Source organism: Platichthys flesus, chromosome 24, assembly GCF_949316205.1.
Source record: "Platichthys flesus chromosome 24, fPlaFle2.1, whole genome shotgun sequence".
Classification (NCBI taxonomy): Eukaryota; Metazoa; Chordata; class Actinopteri; order Pleuronectiformes; family Pleuronectidae; genus Platichthys; species Platichthys flesus.
In genome coordinates this window covers 10,452,607-10,471,997 of record NC_084968.1, presented here as the reverse complement: position 1 = coordinate 10,471,997, position 19,391 = coordinate 10,452,607, and the positions used below count along the sequence as shown (strand labels likewise).

The 19,391-nt window shown below is 45.5% G+C and overlaps 1 protein-coding gene across 1 annotated transcript in view; it reads right to left on the bottom strand.

Moving 5' to 3' along the window:
- Positions 1–115: 115 nt before the first annotated feature.
- The window catches only part of si:ch73-335l21.1 (insulin receptor substrate 1-B), a 43,057-nt gene continuing 23,781 nt past the window's right edge, over positions 116–19,391 (bottom strand). The window contains exon 4 of the mRNA XM_062384008.1: positions 116–3,559. Within this exon, the coding sequence (XP_062239992.1) occupies positions 3,552–3,559 (8 nt within the window). The 3' untranslated portion in view covers positions 116–3,551. The remainder of the gene's footprint in view (positions 3,560–19,391) is intronic.

The window sequence follows — 19,391 nt, the reverse complement described above, 5'->3', positions numbered from 1 at the left end:
GTTGTGGTCATGAGGCCTCCACGATCGGCAGCCGTTGTGTTCCTGTCTCACTTCCCCCCCCCCGTTACATCTCAAAATTCAGCAGCCAGTCACAAGTAACAAAAGAAACCACAAGTTTGTTTGTTGTTTGACTCGTTTTTTTGTTTTTATCTTTTAGTCAGATTTTTCTTTTCTCTCAAGCAACAGAAGTAAAACTTTTCTACATCAATGGCAAAAAAAAAAAAAAAAAAGATTCCCACAATATTCCCATTCGGTACCATCCTTCGGGGGAAAAAGGGGGAAGGGATACAAACAAAATATTTTTTAGAACAACAGCAGCAGCACTTTTCCCGCACCAATTATGAATATCTCTACACAATGCAATGAATGAAGTCATGCAGCCACTTGCACTGTTTAACCCCCCCCATTCATGATATGTAGCTGTGACCATCGAGCCCCCACTTTCCAGCCTGGTGCAGGTACAACAGTAAAAACGTGTTATATTGAGAAGTTCATGAGACGCTCAGAGCTGGAAGGAGGCTCCAGCCTGCAGGAGAGCAGCGTCTGCACCTGAATGCATCATCTACTTGTGCGATCTCTCGACTGAAAGTACCTTCAAGCGTGTCTGCTTTGGCAGAAAACTGCAGTTTCAATAAGAGAACATTTTCCAAAAATACATTTAAACTTATCCCTTGTGTTTGCTTGTGTGTACGCTAGCGTTTTCATGTGTTTGAGTCCAATTGTTTTTTCCACTTCTACATTGCTAACCACTATTATGGGGCAAGTCCGACCACAGATCCCAATCTGCATGTAATTAAGCTGCGTTGTTGTGCTCCGGGGACGCCGACAGTTATCTGACCAGAGTGAGAAAGTTCATGAACTTCCCAAAGCAGGCAGATAAACACATGAGCACAAACTAAAGAGCTATGTAGATGTATTTAGACATGAAGACATTTTGTTGTGGGTTTTTTTCACGGTGGCCTCGTCTTTCTCTTCATGCATTTCTCTTTTTTCTTCTTCTGACACTCTGGTTAAAGTCATAAGAATATCCAAGGTTAAAGCATACGCAAGTCTCCCCGATGACCTTTATCTCCGGGAGTCACATCAGCAGACTGCGAGGGGAGATATGTCACAGTTCCCCCCCCCCACACACTGCAAAATAAAAACATCGGGGGGAAACACAAAAAGGTTACATCGTTAAAACAAAACAAAGCAAAACGTCCAGACTGGAAAGCTGAAGGTTGCTTTTCGAGGTGCTGTCGAAGAGGAGGACAGCTGAGTCTTTTTTGTGTCTTTTGTTGTTGTTGTTGCGATTTGGCACTGGTGGCCCCGCAACGATTCCCGACGAAATGTAAAACAGTCCAAAACTCCACCGGGGGCCATGGCTGTCGGTCGAGTCATCTGATAGATCACTGTCACACTTGAACAAACACCAACAAGTACATTTTTTTCTTCTTTTTTTTGAGAACTGTACAGTCAAAAGAGACAAAAATAGACACAAAAATAGACTTGATATATTCTGCTAGGACAGCCCTATTAGTGCTAGCTGCTAAGGCGGGGACAGGCACTTAAGTGCTGATGCATAGCGGAGATTAAAGTAAGACCAATAAGCAAAGACAGAGGAGGCGGGAGGAGATCGAAAGTCTTGAATTAAAGGTTCAGTGTGTAGGATTTAGTGACATCTAGTGGTGAAGTTGCATGTTGCAGCTGATTTCCCCTTCCAAACATGAAAGAGACCCCGTGGTAGCCTTCAGTTGTCATAAAAACTCAAAAGATGTTTAGTTTGTCTAGTCTGAGATACTGTAAAAAACATGGCAGCCTCGGTAGAGGGGTAAATATAAATTATTTCAATATGAAGGGTCCATTACTGGATAAAAAAATAAAACAATTTACACAATTTTGGTGATCACACACTAGTAAAATATTCCATTTCTGCCAATAGATCCCTTTCACCTAAATCTTACACACCGAACCTTTAAAGGATTTAGGATTGACGTATTTTCAATCCAACCTGATTAAAAACTTTAAAACCCACTTCATAAACTTTTGGTACCGTAATGTATAAAATAAGTGAGGACAACAAATTAGGAATTTCTATAAACTGACATTGTAGAAATAACGGCTGAACCCCTTTCCGGTGCTAGAAGCAGTGTGCTGACCGCTACAAAGCTAGCATTAGCATGGCTATAGATAGGTTCTTTATCCTCACTGTACGCACCTTATGTTATTTTGCATCCTGAGACAAAGGGGATTAAGGGAGACGCGCGTATGGAGCTAATAGCGTTAATGGGATTGCTTGGCTCTGTGGCAGGGGTCTCACCCTGAGCTGGTCAGCAGGTTGGTGAATTCACGTCCTGGCATGGTGGTAATATCTTAATCTGAGCTGGCGACCTTTAGATAGCGAGCAGGACAGTGTCAATACTGACAGACGAGCCCCTTTTGTTTTCAAGCCTAATGTGTGTAATACTGTCGGTGTGTATGGCTCTGGTTCGAGAAGTTAAACGTGAAAGAAAAGGGAGACGGACAGAATAAAAGTGACACACGTCACAATGAGCAGTAAGCCAACAGGCGCTATGCTAATATTTCTCACAGTAGACAGGAGGTTCTGTAGCATTGCTAGTACCATTGTATAGTTTATGTTAGCGCAGATGCCGCGTTCACGTCACAACAGATTCATCGTTTGCTACGTTGTCATTAGCATCAGCTTAAAAATCGGGATTACGTGAGGGGGAGAGGCGTGACCCAACTAAGAACCCATTTCATTTTGGAGCGCATACTTTTGGTTTTACTTTCTTTAACAAATAGGCTGAATGTCAGGGAAGAGATCTCTGAGCATCCTTTTAGTCATGAATAGGAGAAACTTGAATATTTATAAAAAAACGTGGCTCCAAATTAAACAGAAGTGCCAATAATCCATAAAAATAGATGCGTCACATCAGCCAAGGCCTTCACGATCCCCCAAAATTTAACGGATAGCATTATATCGACAGCGTACCATGGATCGTGTATGACATTAACGCGGCATTAAGTGCGTTTCACTTTCAATATGTTCCTCTGCATTTTTTGTGAAGGTACAACAAAATAAGCACAAAGAAAGAACCCAAAGTTGAACTTAGTCAAGGCTAAGTTGAAAGTTCGTTGCAAAACAGCTACAGTCTGAAAATGAGGCACTTTTTTTTAGCAGTTACTGTAAATAGCTCTATATATATATATATATTGTCTTTCTCATACACATGATAATCAGCCACCTTTGAACTCTTTACGATTGGATGTTTTCTCCATTTTTGTACCTTTCTCTGATTGGCTTTCACTCAACGAATGAGGGCAGCGAGAATTTTTTCAAGAATGTCATTTGGCACACATCTCCGCTGGTTTCCGTAAACCAACCGGATGAAAGCGAAGAAAAAAAAGACCCTTTTCCATCGGTCTCTGTCAAAGTGCTTCATCGGGGGGGGGGGCAGGTCCGATCCAGTTGCTCCTTTAATGCAATTGGATACACGGATAGGAGCAGGGGCGGGGCCTTTAAATGAGTGGTACCAGATTGTTTCCCCCCCAAGGACGACGCACCGACATCAGCACTCTGGAGGGAAGAGAAACACAGAGGGGAAATGGTTTGGTTAGATGCAGAATAAACAATAACTGTGATATGAGGAAGAAATATTATGACATGTATACACAGCGCGTCTTGCTTATCGGGGGTAATTATAATATCTTTTGTGAGATACGTGTCTGCTTATCGGCCCCGGGAACACCGTGACCTCACAGTGAACAACACGGAAATACAATATGGCAACACAGGCGTGAAACAGACGCAGACATGAAAGTGAAGAAGAGAAGAGCAGGAAAAGGAGAAGTGAGGACATCTATTGCTGCGGGCATAGAGTGAAGTGTGTGTTAGTGAGTGTGTGTGTGTGCTTGTGTGTGAGTGTGTGTGTGTGTGTGTGTGTGTGTGTGTGTGTGTGTGTGCGTGCAAGCAGAAGGAAAAAACTGATATCCAGAAAAGATGTCAGGTCGGCCTCGTTTGCACAGTTGATTTGATTATCAGGAGCGCAGACTAGCTAAATCTGCTCTAGAGAAGATACAGTAAAAGAATCGCACAACGCCACACGTCAGACATCTGCCTGTTTGTATGTTGAGCCCTGAACCAGACACTGTACAGTTTGGAAAAATGCGTTTAGAAATAAAAACACAGATTCAAATCAAACATTATCAGCCGCGTACTGATATATGAGGAGCCTGAGGATGTCTCCACAATGTCTCCCAAGTTGTTTGACAATTTCTGTGACATGTTCCTTAACATCCACTTATCTGTGCAGAGCGGTAAACGAATTTGGGGGTTAATCTATCGTCTGTCAAGTCTCTCGTCAAAAACATAAACAACCAATCTGATATGGGCATGTAAGTAGGAAAGCCTGGATAAGCACCCTCCATCTTTCTTTCTTTCTACGGATCACCATTAGCACCAGCATAAGCATCAGCTATTCTTCCACAGCGACATAAACAACAAAATAGCTTATCTCGTTAAATTGTTCAACTTCCTACAGAAGATATTTATAATTCTTCTAAAACATGTATTCCCCCAAAAATGTGAGCTTCTCTTAAACACTCAAACTCAATGAAAACGGATGGTCATCATGGACCACAGCGTTGGACCATCAAAAAAAGAAAGTCAAAAGACCCACAAAGTTTTTACCATCCCTGTCATGCAACCCCCCCCCCCTCTCTCTGTGCTCGTGAGTGTGAGCTGTGTGTTAGTTCTGGGAAATGGCTCACAGTAACGGTTGTTTGTTTGACGCAACGTGAAACAATGTTGTGTTTACGCAAATCTGTCACAACATGAAGAACCAGTCACCGGTTTCCATGTTGCGGTCGACGACTCTTTAAACAAACCGTCTCCTCTTCATGATAATGTCTCGTTTTAATAGGATCGCTCCCGGCAGCATAAAAGCTTGATCACACCTCCCGAGGTCACGTGTGTCACAGTGGTTTTTTATTAACGCGTCGATGGAAAATGCTAAACAGTGGGTTGTAGACTGTGTAATGGAAGCAGGATCATGACCACTATAAGGATTAGTCAGTGCTCTTTAAACTGGGTTTGCTTCCTGTCAAATGTGATGACTCATGCTAAAGACTCGTCGGCAGTGAGTCGGCCCCGAATAACAAATCTACAAAAGCCAGTAAAAGGGAGCCGGCTCAGAGAGAGTTCCCCGCGACGCGCTTTAACCAACATTTCCCAGCAGCTCTCGACTCTCTAATTGCACAAGATTACACTACATTTACATCCTCCCTCTCTCCCTCTCTCTCTAGTTTGTGTTCTTCCTGGTGCAGTGAGCTATATTTAGTGCCCCCTCCACCCCCCCTCCTCCCCGGTTCAGACGGTGCCTGCCAGCCCGGGCCAAATCCACGGTGGCCTAAAGCTGCAGCGGCTCCCTCGCTCAGGCAGCCGGCCTCGAAAAACAGCAACACAAACAATCAAACCAGCCAACCAGTGGGGACCGGAGGAGACAGGCAGGACACGCACTGGTGCACTGCCATGAACACACACACACACATGCATGCAAACTCTCATGAAAGCTGGCGACCCGGAGAGCAGGCGGTGACGGGAGGAAGATGCTATAATTACGCGGTCCACATTCACTTAATGACGACCTTTCACTAAACACAGACGTGGATAATTACACGCTGAAACATGCTCAACAACTGCCTCATCCTAATGCACGTGCTACGCAAGAGATGTTCCCTCCTCTGACCGCGAGCATCGGTTATTGCCCTCTTCTTGTTTTCCCCATCCATCGCTCCGTACCCTCCCTCGGCGGTATGTCTATCGATCGCGTTCGTTTCCTTTTTGTATCGTTTCTCCATCTGTGGGCAACTCGATTTAATAATGACCGTGGTAACGATTGTGTGTGAGCGAACGTTTTGTTCCTCCGTCCTCTCCCAGACTGTTTTAAATCAAGAGGTTAGACAAGGCTATCTGCCTCCGCGCTCCGTGTCTAGCCAATAACTGTTCCCCAGCCGCCTGGGTATGTGTGTATGTGTGGAAGTGTGTGTTTGTGTGTAATTAGGAGAGTCTGGGTCTGTGTGATGTCTCAATCGAGTGCTTTCTAAAATTGAAAGCCACCCTGTTCTCTGGCCGTAAATCCAGCGTGTCAGTCTATCATTTTCAATGCCGCCCCCGCAGGACACAGAGCGGGTCTATGCAGCACGATGTGAGTCAGTGAGGTCACCGGTCACTCGGTCGGTTTGGATTAAAATCATGTTTTATTTTTAAAAGCAAAAGTGCTCGGGATCCGATTCACGTTTCGAGCTGTTTGAGGTCATCGTCCTGTTACAGTAAAAGAAAGCTGGAGCTGAGGAGAGAGGCAGAACGAATGCTGCGGAGCGGAAAGTCATAGGATGCCAGTGTGGGGACAGAAAGCATGAGCCTGTAGTAGGTTCTGTGAACTTCAGTGGAAATCCCCCGATGAGTTCATCACAACATCTCATCTTTTTTTTAACAGACGTCTCATCGGCCCCGGGGCAGAAAAGAACGTAATCCTGTGGTTTTTAAAGATTTATCATCACGTGCCGGACTCGCACCCGGCCGGGCAGAAACAAATCCCTTCCAACTCCAAGAGTAGCCAGCCCCCGACCTTTGACCCTCACACTGAGGAAAGCAAAGAACTTTCTCCTGGAACCCATCAGGGAATTGTATCAATCCAAGGATGTGAATAAAACACTGCCTTCCCACTCAAAGTGTTTTTCCACAATGGCAGCGATTTCTCCTTCCAGCATCCTGAGCCTTTTCGCAATCCTCCAGCACTGTTATTATACTTGACTCCATTAAATCATCAATCCCGCGAGGAGGACGAGCGGGCAGGAGGTGCGACGGGCGCAACATGAGCCGGGGATCCAGCGTCGGGAGGACAGCTGCAAATACGAAGGAATGGACGCTGGCAGCTCGGAGCAGCGGGGGGGGCGGGGGGGCTCCTGTGTCCCCTTGTTTAATTTCTCCCAATGACGCCAGAGAGTCTGTCGCTTATGGAGATATAATGTTCTCGGTGCACGAATCCAATTTCACAGATCTTATTTGTTAGTTGCGAGTCCAGCTCGTATGCACATGACACCTTTTGTGCATTACACGTTCGCCTCCTGTGGGTTTCAAAGGTGATGTTGAAGAATTTGGCTTCTAGATGGTGGGGGGGGGGGGCTCGGTTTCACGACCGTTAAAATGAATTCATATCTTGACCCAGTTTTCCCAGTGAAGCAAAAACTTCTGAACCGTCCCCCTGCAGCACAATCCACTTAAATTTCCACTATTTCCACTTTAATTTTCCAGCACATGGTTTCATTTACGCTCCCCAGTTCCCTCCACTGGTCAGCAGCATCGGGTCCAGCTGGGTTCTGGTCCAAATGGAGATTGGGCCTGACGGAAACAAGCTGGTTCTGAACAGGACGTATTGTGCAAACACGACTAAAAGGTTAAAGTGTTTGTAGCTGCTCCAAAAGACCCCGTTTTAAAGGGTCAGGATGCCATAATTGTTTTAAATGGGGATAATGAGGCACAATTATCCACATAACAGGCTTTACTCAAATGCATCCACAGTGTTTCACCGGGTTCTATGAAAACAGCGGTGATATAACAGGTACGGAAACAGCTGCAGGAGAATTTAAATGTGGGGAAAATATAATGAAAACGTTACTTATGAAGCAAGTCCAAATATAGAACTCAGAGATGTGGTGATTACAGATCTGGGGCCAGTGGTTCAGACCTGTTGCATAATGTGAAGCCATTCTGCATCAAGTTCGAGAGGAGTTCAGGGAGTTCAGTTCACACATGGCTTTCTCGCATTGAGCTGTGAGGTCTAGAGCAGAGGTCACTGGGAGGAGGTGTCTAGACCTGGACCTAGAACTCGTAAATTAATAAAAGGAAGAAAAAGGAAAACTGAATTTACACTATTTATTTTTCCTAAAATGAAATACTTTTGCAGATGTACTTTTTAAATGAAAGCTTACGGTTTTGTCCAGAAATATATGTGTTTCTATAAGAGCACTTCTTAATCATTTCTCCAGTTCAATGTGAAAAACTGACAATAAACCTCAGGAGCAAAAATCTGTCTTTAACCTGAAAAGAAATAAAGTGACATTCATCATCATCATGAACTTTTCTGAGGACGTCTGTCTACGTAGCACAAAGTTAAAGAAGTTTAGTGAAAGTTCATACAGAGTGTAATAAGAGACTGTGCACATATTGACGCACCCGTCACCTCACTCAAACAAGTTGTACATTTTGCCGACGTTGGCCCTGAGGGTTTAAAACACACTTCAGAAGGAGTTGCGTTTTGACCCTGAGGGGCCACCGTAACACGCTGCCCTGCAGAGGCCTGGAGCGGACGCGTCTTTTCTGGGGAAAAATCCTCTGGGATAAGGGAAACTGGTTTTAAGTCTGTAGAACCACCAGCAGCACTTTGTTTGGAATAAATACAAGAAGAGCTGATTTGTGTGTGAGTGTGTGTGTGAGTTTAAGCGCATCCCTCTTCACACGTTAGAATGGACCGCGGTTCCATCCGCCACACTTGAATGACAAGTGATTCCTGGTCGGTGCGGTTTATGATAATGTCGTCCTTTATGGAAAATGAAGGTGCTAACCACACAGCCCATAAATGCGAGCAATCAATTATCCCACTGGAAGCTTTTTATTGTCTTAAAAACAACCCCCCCCCCCCACACACACACACACACACACACACAAACACACACATTACGGGAACAGTCGACGCAGCACATTTTCCCTTTATGTTCAGCCGTAAATTTCCATAGAGCAGGGTGTGGGTGTGCTGACAGACGAGTGCTATATACACACACACACACACACACACACACACACACACACACACACACACAGTCATCCTGCCAACGCCAATCACACCCACAACGGCTACAGCAGCCACGTTACAGGGTATCTCTCCAGGTGTGTGTGGGTGTAATAAGTATGTAAACGACTACGATGAGGCGCCATCAAATCTGAAGGACCCTCAGCAATCTTCACTCGACACATTAAACGATAAATTTGAAATGAAATGTTGTTATTTCAGTCTCTGAGTTGTCGGATGAATATACACGAGGCCTGAGGCGAGTTTTCATTATGCACAAGCGACAGCGGGAGAGAGTCAGTGGGTGTGTTACGGCACAAAGACGAGCAGGAATGTGTGGGGACAGGAAGAGGCAGAGAGGGGGGGGGGGGAGGTGCCCCACGTGCAGCTTCTTTAGATCGTCCTTGCGCAACATCTGAACTGAAGGGTTTGCGTTCCTCATCCTGGCAGCCATGTCGGCCTGTGAAATATTTGACTGGCAGCGAGCTGTAAATAAAAAAAGAAGGCTCCATTTAATTTAGAAAGGTATTTTAAGAAGCCGGTCGCGCTGCTTCAGGGGCAACCACACGCTGAACGGGCCCCGGAGAGTGTGAGAGCGATCTGTGCCGTCCTCAGGTACGATATGAACCAAGTGGCTCAGGTTGCGATCTTCTGTACGAACTCGGACATTCACGTTTTTAGCGCCTGAACCCGACCCGATGTTTTCACAGATAACCGACCTGCACAGTGTAAACACAATTTGGGCATCCCAGCCAACTTGACCAAACTCGACCGGAGATATAATTTCAAATTTTTTTTCCTGACCCGCAGGAATCCCTGTCGGGTTGAGTGTCCACGCTCTTATATAAAGATGGACAACATCACCCAAAAAACAAGGTCAATAGATCAGAAACTTCGCCTCCTCCATGTTAGTGGACCAAATTTCCCCCGTAAAGATGGTTTCTGGTATTTTAGGTAGTTGTTATAAGATGTTTGTTCAAACGATCATTATTACAGTATGTTTTTACGGACTTATTTTGATTGACAGGTGAGACTGACTCATGATTTGTTGACTACGTGTATTGGCCGGGCCCTCAGTGTCGCACAGATTGAAGTCCCCTGCATGGATACTAGATCTTCATTTCTGGACTGTGGGAGGAAATTGAGACACGTTGACCATCTTTATAAATAGTTATTGGCTGAGACGATCAACGATAAAGGGATCATCAGTAATTTGGAAATGATTTATGAGGCAGAACCGGAACATTCTCTGGTTTCCGCTTCTTCAAATGTGAGAAATTTGCTGCCGTTCTCTATTTTGAAGCGTTTATGAAATCCAATATCTTTGTTGGTCGCCCATTTTATAGTCTTTGTGGAAAAAGGAAAAAGCTGCGGATGACTGGGTTTCAGCTGCAGCCCTACTTCTCATATCCTTGTGCGTCTGTCCGGAGACAGTTTATAAAAATAGAAACTGTGTCAGGTAAAATAAAACTGCAATTAGGTTCATTGGAACAACACATGTACTGAGTCAGTGCCTGGAACTGTCATTATCTGATAAGAGAAGACGATTGGCTTTAAAGTGCCAATAAAACACGCTGCAAAAACAAATGATTTCTGGGTAAATGATTTATCTGCATGTCCCACATTCAAATATGCGCCTCAGGAGAGAAGAAGATATATTTGTATTATGTTATAAGCATAGTATAAAAGACGTGAAACCTGTCGGGGCAGAATCTGACTTTAGCGGTCTTAACTTGTCCTTGTGTAACAGAAACTGGCTTCTGTGCTGAAATCTGTTGTGGGACGTCCTGTCCCTGGACGGGACACACACTGTGGAAGCCAGAGGGGGACTAACGGGTTTGGAGGAATGTTATCTGGTTCAGTCTCTCTCTCTCTCTCTCTCACACACTCCTGCACACTTTCACCGTTTCCAGTCTCAGATCAAAAGTGCCTCTCGGCCTCGGTGTGGTGCCGCTCCACCAGTTCAACCACTATCTGCCACACAGAAACACAGGCCTACACCTTCTCGAGTGACATATGGAGTGATTGCATGAGCGGGGGGCGGGGGGGGGGGGGGGCCTCACTTCTGAGTAAAGCTTTTCTGGAAGGAAACACAAGACGCTGTTGCACCACCTTTTAAGAGAGACAGCCGAGCGACGGCTCTGCTCCTCAGACGTTTATCTCCGTGTCGCTTCACTCCACCCCCGTGTGAGATCAGAGCAATTTAAATAAAGAATAAACTCAAAGATCCCTTTGGTCCTTGGAACAGTCACCACAGAGCTCCCACTTCACTCAGATCTGCGTCACGCTCACTGCTGCTCGACTGTGGATCGTCTCCCTTTGACGACACTGACTTAAAATAAAGAATAAAATATTCCACCAGACTAATTCAAACCCTTATTTCCCTGCATGCATCAGTATCGACTGTGCTCGTCAGTGGATCTACTAAACCAGAGCGGTTTCACTGCTGAATCATTAAAGGGATGACGGGGGCTGACGGTGCACAATCGGAATTGTGTTTGGAAACTGATGCCTATCTTTGTCCTGCCGTGTGTGTCCACGTGCCAGATGTTGCTCCATGTTGATAAGGAATTGTGTAACTATTAGTGGAGACACCACACCACACCGCAAACACACACCCCCCCGCACACACAAAGCCTTCCCGCTCATATAAGTTATATGATAAAGAGCTCTGTGTTTAGAGGAAATAACAAGGAAAATGATTGTATACGTGTGTGTGTGTGTGTGTGTGTGTGTGTGGACGGCCCGACTTGACCAACGGGCAACGCAAATATTTATTTATGAACCTTCTGGAGGCTCCTGTAGCAACGCTTCTCTCGCCCTTTCCTCGTCTCCACAGGAGGAAAAGAAATCAGTAAAAGAATCTCTTCTTCTTTTCTTCTTCCTCGCTCTGCTCCACACACCCCCCCTCCCACCTCCCCCCTCCATCCGCAGCCCTTTAGCACGTTCACTTGAAGTTGAAGTTCCCTCCGCACTTGTTAATGGGGGAGTTTCTGAACCAGCGGTTTGAGCTCTGCTCCAGCAGAGTGGATGTGAAATGAAATAATAACTATGTGGTTTCGACTTCCACTTTTTAAAGCTACACAAGTCGTTATCTTTACATCAACACTGACTCGATGCGACACAGTTGCCCCCGTTTACACCCGAGTCTCTGGGACTGGCAAGTGCTCGACCACATGAGAGTGGAATCACCAGACACGCACTGAGGCCTGGGTGTGATCTGATTGGCCAGACCGCTTATGGAGGTGAGACCATATTCAACACACAATACCATTTACAATCTTTTTCTGCCATATTTACCTGATTACTTATTTTTGCATAACAAAAAAAAAACATACATATTTAGCGATATGTCATTATAAGAAATGACTCCCTATCCTATTCTTTCAAGTATTTTCGTAATGCACTGCAGACTGTTTCGGAATCGATCTGGAGTTCAAAGGTCATGTGACTTGGACAAATACCAGTCAGACGTCTGCTTCGAGATTTTCCTCTCGTACGGAAGCAAGTGGAAATCAAAGAAAAGCCACCAGCCGAACCCTGACTAATGGTTTTAATAAAGCTGTGAAGTTAATGTGACTCGTGTTAAATAGACAGAAACACATGTAAAACCACTGGTCTGGTGCCTTCAACCACATGAGGACAGACACTCAGATTTATTTGAGTCTGAATTGAGACGACGTGTAAACAGAGAGCGGCCGTTAAAGAGATATAAATGGTGACATGCAAGTGTCAGACGGATTGGTTACAGGGCACACCGATCACGTGTGTAATGTGTGAGTCAATGAACCGCAAGCTGTTGGTGTGTGTGTGTGTGTGTGTGTGTGTGTGTGTGTATAGAGTTGAGATGGACTGTGAGGCGACAGTAGTTGCTGGCTGCACAAGCAAATTACTTCTATCTGTGTGAGGACACTGGACATAATGTGTTTCCGAGCACCTTAAGGCTCATCTGCTTTCAACCCCTGACCCCAATCCTGACCTCAAATTAACTCTAACCTGAGTCCTTCCACCAGGGTGTCAGGGTGGACCAGTGGTCCGATCAGAGCGATACGGTCGTGTGCCTCTGTAAGTTTAAAGATTGCATTTTTTTGGCCCCTGGGATTCGCTGGCGACCTCTCCAGGGACGTACCCCGCCTTTCGCCCTAGACCAGCTGGGATTGGCCGCGGCCCCCTGGTGTAGATGATGCATGGATGGAGCTCAGGTACACACCACAGACAGCAGGTGAACAACATCATCCAGAGAAGAGCCATTTGGTAGCAGTTGCGGTGACCACTCTTTCCTGCTCGCACGTGCATTAGTGATATCCCTGCAGAGTCCCTACGTCATGTAAGTGAGCAGCGTGATGACGCACACCCGATCATAACCCTGTGTGTGTGTGTCTCTATGTGTTGTTTTGGTTAGGAGGTTATGATTCATATTCAGATTCTGCTGGACTCCAAAAAAATGTTCTCCCCTCCCCCATCGTCAGCTGGCACAGGAAAAGGAAAACAGGCCGTTACCGCACATACTTGCTTCCGACCGCTAACCCTTTTTTTAATGAAGAAGTCATGTCACGTTTCTTTCAGCTGCTCATGAATACAACAAATGTCATTAATGGCAAATGAAACTCAGCACGGACTGAAGCAGCAAACAGGGAGCGCTCGCCGCCTCTCAATCATCCCTCGCTCACCCACTTTCCTCTCAACCTCCTGACCTTCCATCTCTTCCACATGCAATTGCTGCTTGTTTGTTCTTGACCAGGTCGGACTAATGAGGAGACAGGGGAGCCGAGCACATGTCATTTCCCCCGCTGGCTGCCGATTGCGAGGCTTTTAATGCTCTGGTTAGCGGCTGAGGGCGCCCGCAGCCCAGAAGAACATTGTGCTATTAGCAGAGCCGGAGTGTTGTTGGGTGAAATTGAAGATTCCAGTGAAAGGCCTGTGTCAGAGAAACGGAAACAGAACATTGAGTTTCTCCGAAGTAGAGAAACGATCCACAGATTTGAAGATGTGCACGATGAACAGCTCGAAGGCATTCGGCCTGGAAAACGCAATCTGCTTCAAAAACGCACAACACAAAGCAACACACCAGAACTTTAACAATGATCCAAATTCAATATTCTTTATATTTGAAACTCATTATTGACTTTAGAGATTATTGATTACTTAGTTTGGCTGAGCTAAAGTATAGACTTGTCTTCTAATGAAGAAAATCACGAAAACTCCTTCCAGTCGCACACACACAAACACAAATTTGCAACCTGTACAATTGAATAAATGAGACCCTGGAGAGCACAGGAGGAAGCTGTTAGTTCTAGAGCAGGACTCTCTAAAGGTTAACGACCGTTTTCAGGCCACTAATGGCAGCGGTGAGCAAACATCCCCCTGTTCCCTCGTTCGATCGGAGTTACATAAAGCGAGGCGTGGGGCCGGGGGACTTTTTGTTCTTTCTCTCAATCACATTATAGAAGATTTCAATGATCTCAAGACAGGAAAACGTTAGGGGAGAGAGGGGGGGAGGCATGGGGGGTTCTGCTCATATTTGCATGAGGGAGGCTGGAGGGTGCAAATCTAAAACTCTCTGTCCTCGTCGTCCAGATTGGAATAATTATCCTCTTTCCTTTTCTCTGAGGTGAAAACAGAAGAAAGAGGTTTGCACTCTATCGCTCGAGGAGAAGCGGAGGCTGAAGGTCGCGGTGTCAGAATTAGGTAACTGATACGCAGGCTGTGTGTGTGTGTTCAGCCTATAGCCCCCCCCCCCCCCCCCCTCGAGGCCGTTAAGAGTTGAGCAATCTGTATGGAGCTGAGGGGAGAGATGGCCCCACAGGTCCCGTGATCCTCGGCTCTTTGCTGCTAATTTGAAACACCCAATGTCCAAACTCGACTTCTGCCTTGCGAGGGGGAACACTCCGGGCTCCGTGCGTCAGAGGCGTCCGGCTCAAGCTGCAGATAAAAAAAAACTGCTCAACTTGCATTCTCACTTCATGCTGGAGTTTGTTTTTGTTTTTAGGGATAAAGGAACTGAATGTGCTGATAAAGTCTAAACCTTCAACCGACTAAGAGATAATGAAAGCAGATAGACCTGATACTTGGAGGTTTCTCATTGATTTGTTCATCCGTCTGATTGTTTTTCATTTGAATCGACATCTTAACAAGTTGTCGAGCGACAGATAATTTTTATGTCAAAAATAAAGCTCCAAACAGACATGCACTGAAATTTTCCTGAAATTCCAGATGCACCCATGTGAGGATACAGCAGGATGAAGTCCGGAGAACCTTCAGCAAACCAGTGGACGCATTGAAGACGTTTCCTTTCAGCTGCAACCAATTCAATGAAGAGGAAAACACTCCTTAAAGTAATACAAGTAAAATACTTGGACAAAGAAAGAGACAGAATTACTAAAGATGTCAAAGATTTTAAAAGAAATGGGTGATGATCTGAATCGAGAAGTTGGACGGCAGTGCTGCGGCTTATTTCTTCATCACCAGCAGACACACAAATAACATTTTATGTGCAAATCTGATGTTTCCCCATCACACAGACACACACACATGTGGGTCCTGCTGGTTGAAAGGGAGAGTTGGCTGTGGAGGCAGTCGCTCTGGGCTGCAGTGTAATGAGGCGGAGGCCACAAATAATATACCCCATAAACACCATGGTGACGCAGTGATGTAACAAAAATTAGGTAAAAGTTACACGACAGCAGCTGAATTGTCGTCCCAGACTGTCATTACTGAATCCAACGATAAGACAAATGACTCAGTGGAGCGCACACGGCCGCCAGGCACAACAGTCCCATTGAGAAGCCATGTCTGAATTCACAGAATCTAGATTTCTATTTGATCTGCACCCTCTTTTATCTCTATGATAAACGGACTCGGGGGGGGGGGGGGCTATTTGGAAAGGGTGAATGTTCAAGCGTCACGTGATCACCTTACGCTAACACAGATGTCGAAAACATCTGCTTGATTGGACCAATTCAAACTTTCTGATCAGATCAGGGCTTTCCTTGAAAAGCCAGACTGGAGAGTGAGAGGAGGTAAAAAGGGATTTGATGGCGGCTCATCTGAGAATAACTCCCCCCCCCCCCCCCCCCCCCCGTCACAGGAGTCTTATCTGGATTCACACTACCTGTGATCCACGTCAGCACCCCAGCTGACCCAGAGATCAACTCTGACCCCTCCTCATCCCCTGGACCCTCTCCACCTGATCCCTCCGGCCTGAGCACAGCTGAAGACGCACAACACACAAACACACGTGTGCTATAACCCACACCCTGCCACATAAACAAACAATGCAGTACACACACACACACACACACACACAGAGACCTTCAAGCGAGAAGCGTCTCATTAGTAGACCGTAATCAGCTTAGTGTCTCCAACACCCACTGGCACTAAGCTCTTTACGGACCAACCCAGTTAGAGAAGTGGCAGCTGAGTGATGTCATGGCCCGGGATCCAATAAGACACACACACACACACACACACACACACACAGTCAGCCGCACACAGATCAGAGTGGAGACATGGGGAGAAAACACTGCGGCTATGTTGACATCAAGACAATCACCTGAGAGTACAGTGTGTGTGTGTCTGTTAGTGTGTGTGTGTGTGTTTGTGTATGGGTGTGACCAGGGAACAAACTCAAGGGTGTGAAGAACGCGGAGAACTTGTAGCTCGAATAAAGCAAAGAGAAGCTCAAGCGTTTTTCTGAGGGAGTGTGTGAGAATGGAAGGAGACAAATAAGTGTGTGAGTGTGAGAGAGAAAGGAGGGGAAACATTCCCTCCCTCCCTCCCTCCCTCCCTCCCTCCCTTTCCTCCTCCTCCTCCACCTCCTCCTCCTCCTCCTGTGCACTCGGTAACCCCAGTGGGTTGGTGGGTGGCTTCTCCGTTCTTTTAGGAGGCGCCCGATGCTCTCTGCGCCCGGCATACATCCCATACCACAGCGCACAATCAGCACTCTGTAGCCAGGATCACGCTCATACAGGCCGCTGGCACACTGCCAGGCGTGCACACGTACATGCACGCGCACACACACACACACACACTGACAGACAGGCACAAAGATCTCACACACTCTTTTATATATATATATATATATATCGAGATGGAAACGCACACATACACAGGAGATGCTTAAACTAAAAAGGGACACACTGTATACGTCAATGTAAATTGACCAAACCACAATGAGCGGCTGTGACCAACAAATCATTTTGTCTGTTTAGTCTATGAAAACTGAAAATGGAGAAATTGAACACAAACATATAAAAGTCAGTTTCCCCAAATACAGGATTATTTCAGTCGCTGACTAATCCAAACACGTTTTGACTGCAGAGAAGAGCAGCAGAAACTGTGTAAGATGGCTTCAAGCATTGTTAAAAGGACTTCATAAAGAAAACACTAAATTATAATCATTATCAATTATTTCACTTAATAGTTAAACTCCTCTAATATTGGCGTGGATCCGGGTTAAGGAGCAGATCCTCCATTTTTTGAGACATTTTCTATAACCTTCAATTGGTAAGTGCTGACTTCAAGTCTTTATGCTAAGCTATGTGATCAAGCTGTTGCTTCATATTTATCGTTAACATAATTAAGATGGTATTGATTTCATGAAATACACACAAATGCACCAGAAATGCAAACTATGACGAGTGTGTATTATGCAACCCAGTCCAGTGGTGAGAGGTTCATTCGGCAGGTGCTTCACCTTAACTTGGCGGGTGGAGGAGCAGTGCTTACATGCTCCGCTCAAATTCTTCCTCTGATCTTAATCAAATCACGCAGTTTATGTTATATCTGATGGAAGTTCTCGGACGGCGGTGAACCGAGGAGAGTTTCATTCATTCATTCTCTCACACACTCCCCCGCCCGAGAGCTTTGTAATCTGCGCGACATGATTGTGAGAAAAAAAAAACCCATACCAAAACAACAACTGAAAAGTCGGATGTGAAAATAAGAAATAGAAAAACCAGAGCAAACAAAAAGTCCAAAGAGAAACAGAAGAAAAGGCAGGAAGAGGAGTGGAAGAAAGAAAGAGAGATCTGGAGAGTGGAGGAGGGAGGCATGGTGGGGGAGAGCGGCTTTGTTCAGGACAAAATGAGCAAAACAGTGTTGACAAAAGAGACAGGAGATGTGTGTGTGTGTGTGTGTGTGTGTGTAGACAGGCTAGACTGGGGGCAGGTAAGTGAAGGTTACTTTGGCCATTAGCTGAGGAGCTTTTGGCTGATCCCTGCTTCCTGAAAGGTGATTGGCCGGGATGATCTCTCTCAGCTTTTCCTATTAGGAGCAGCAGTGCCTCGAGAATGTGTGTGTCTGTGTGTGTGTTCATTCATGTGCGCAAACCAAACAAACCCCGAGTTTGTAGTGTTAACCAAAGAGCTCTGAATTGAAAAGAAAGCACATACAGGTGTGGCCATCAAATACCTTTCTGTCACATCAATGACAAGTTCAGGGACCAAAGTCCTTAAGACAAACACACACACACACAAACACAGTCACAGAGACACATAAACACACACACAAGCACACAGCGGCAGGGGAATGCATTGTATTGGCAGCTTGGTCAGTCAAAGAGGCGCCTCTGGACAAACGAAATGTGTGAATCTGGTGGGCTTGTGTGTCTGTGTGTGTGTGTGTGTGTGTGTGTGTGTGTGAGAGAGAGAGTGTGAGTGCCCGCCAAATGGTTGTGAATAAGCCACTAGTCAGTCAAAACCTGACTAGAGTACTGAACTGTTAGCTGAGGTTTTACTACCTAATTAACATTCACTTGGCCGGGCAGCTCACCAGAAACACACAAACACACAGACACACAAAGTAGCAAGGGCTGCTATTGAGCTCCTGTCGAGGAGCCCTTGAGCAAGCTGTTAATCCCTCAGCCGCACATTTGACTGAACAGGAAGTAAGTGAGGGATTAACAGCTGAAAAAGAAAAGTTCAACCATGAATAGATGAGCAATTTTTATAAAGTGCCACTATCAGCGAGATCATTCCACGCAGAAAACACAACGAGTGTGTTTTAATGTGTGTGTGAGGAAATAACATCGCATGTGTCTGAGAGATGAGAATCCAGCCTCGTCAAGGTCTTGGGAAGATAAGTGGCTGAAAATAAAACAAGGCGTGGGAGAGAAGCACAAACACAACAGAAAGAACAGAGAGAGAGAGAGGGTGACAAGACGTCAGAGTCAACAAAAGAGTGAGAGAAGACTTTTCTTCTACCACAGTAACAAGCATGTGACTCACGGCTCCCTCTGCTCACTGTCAAAATTGATTTTTCACAATAAACCATATATGAGAGGAGGAAAGAATGGACCATTCAAACTCTGGCATAACTCGCGTCAGCAACTCCAGGTCGTAGAAATTGCTGGTTCTATATTTTCCATTTTAAAAGTTTTCTTTCAATGACGGCCTAAAGTTTCTTGCACACTGACACATCTGAATAATCAAATAATGCTATAGGTCTTTATTTTATTGACAGTGTTTGGATGTTTCTTAAAACTGATCCCCACGAGGCTCGGCCATCGTTGCTTTTAAAAAAGAAGTCAGTCAGAGACTCAAATCAGAAGTGACTGCCCGG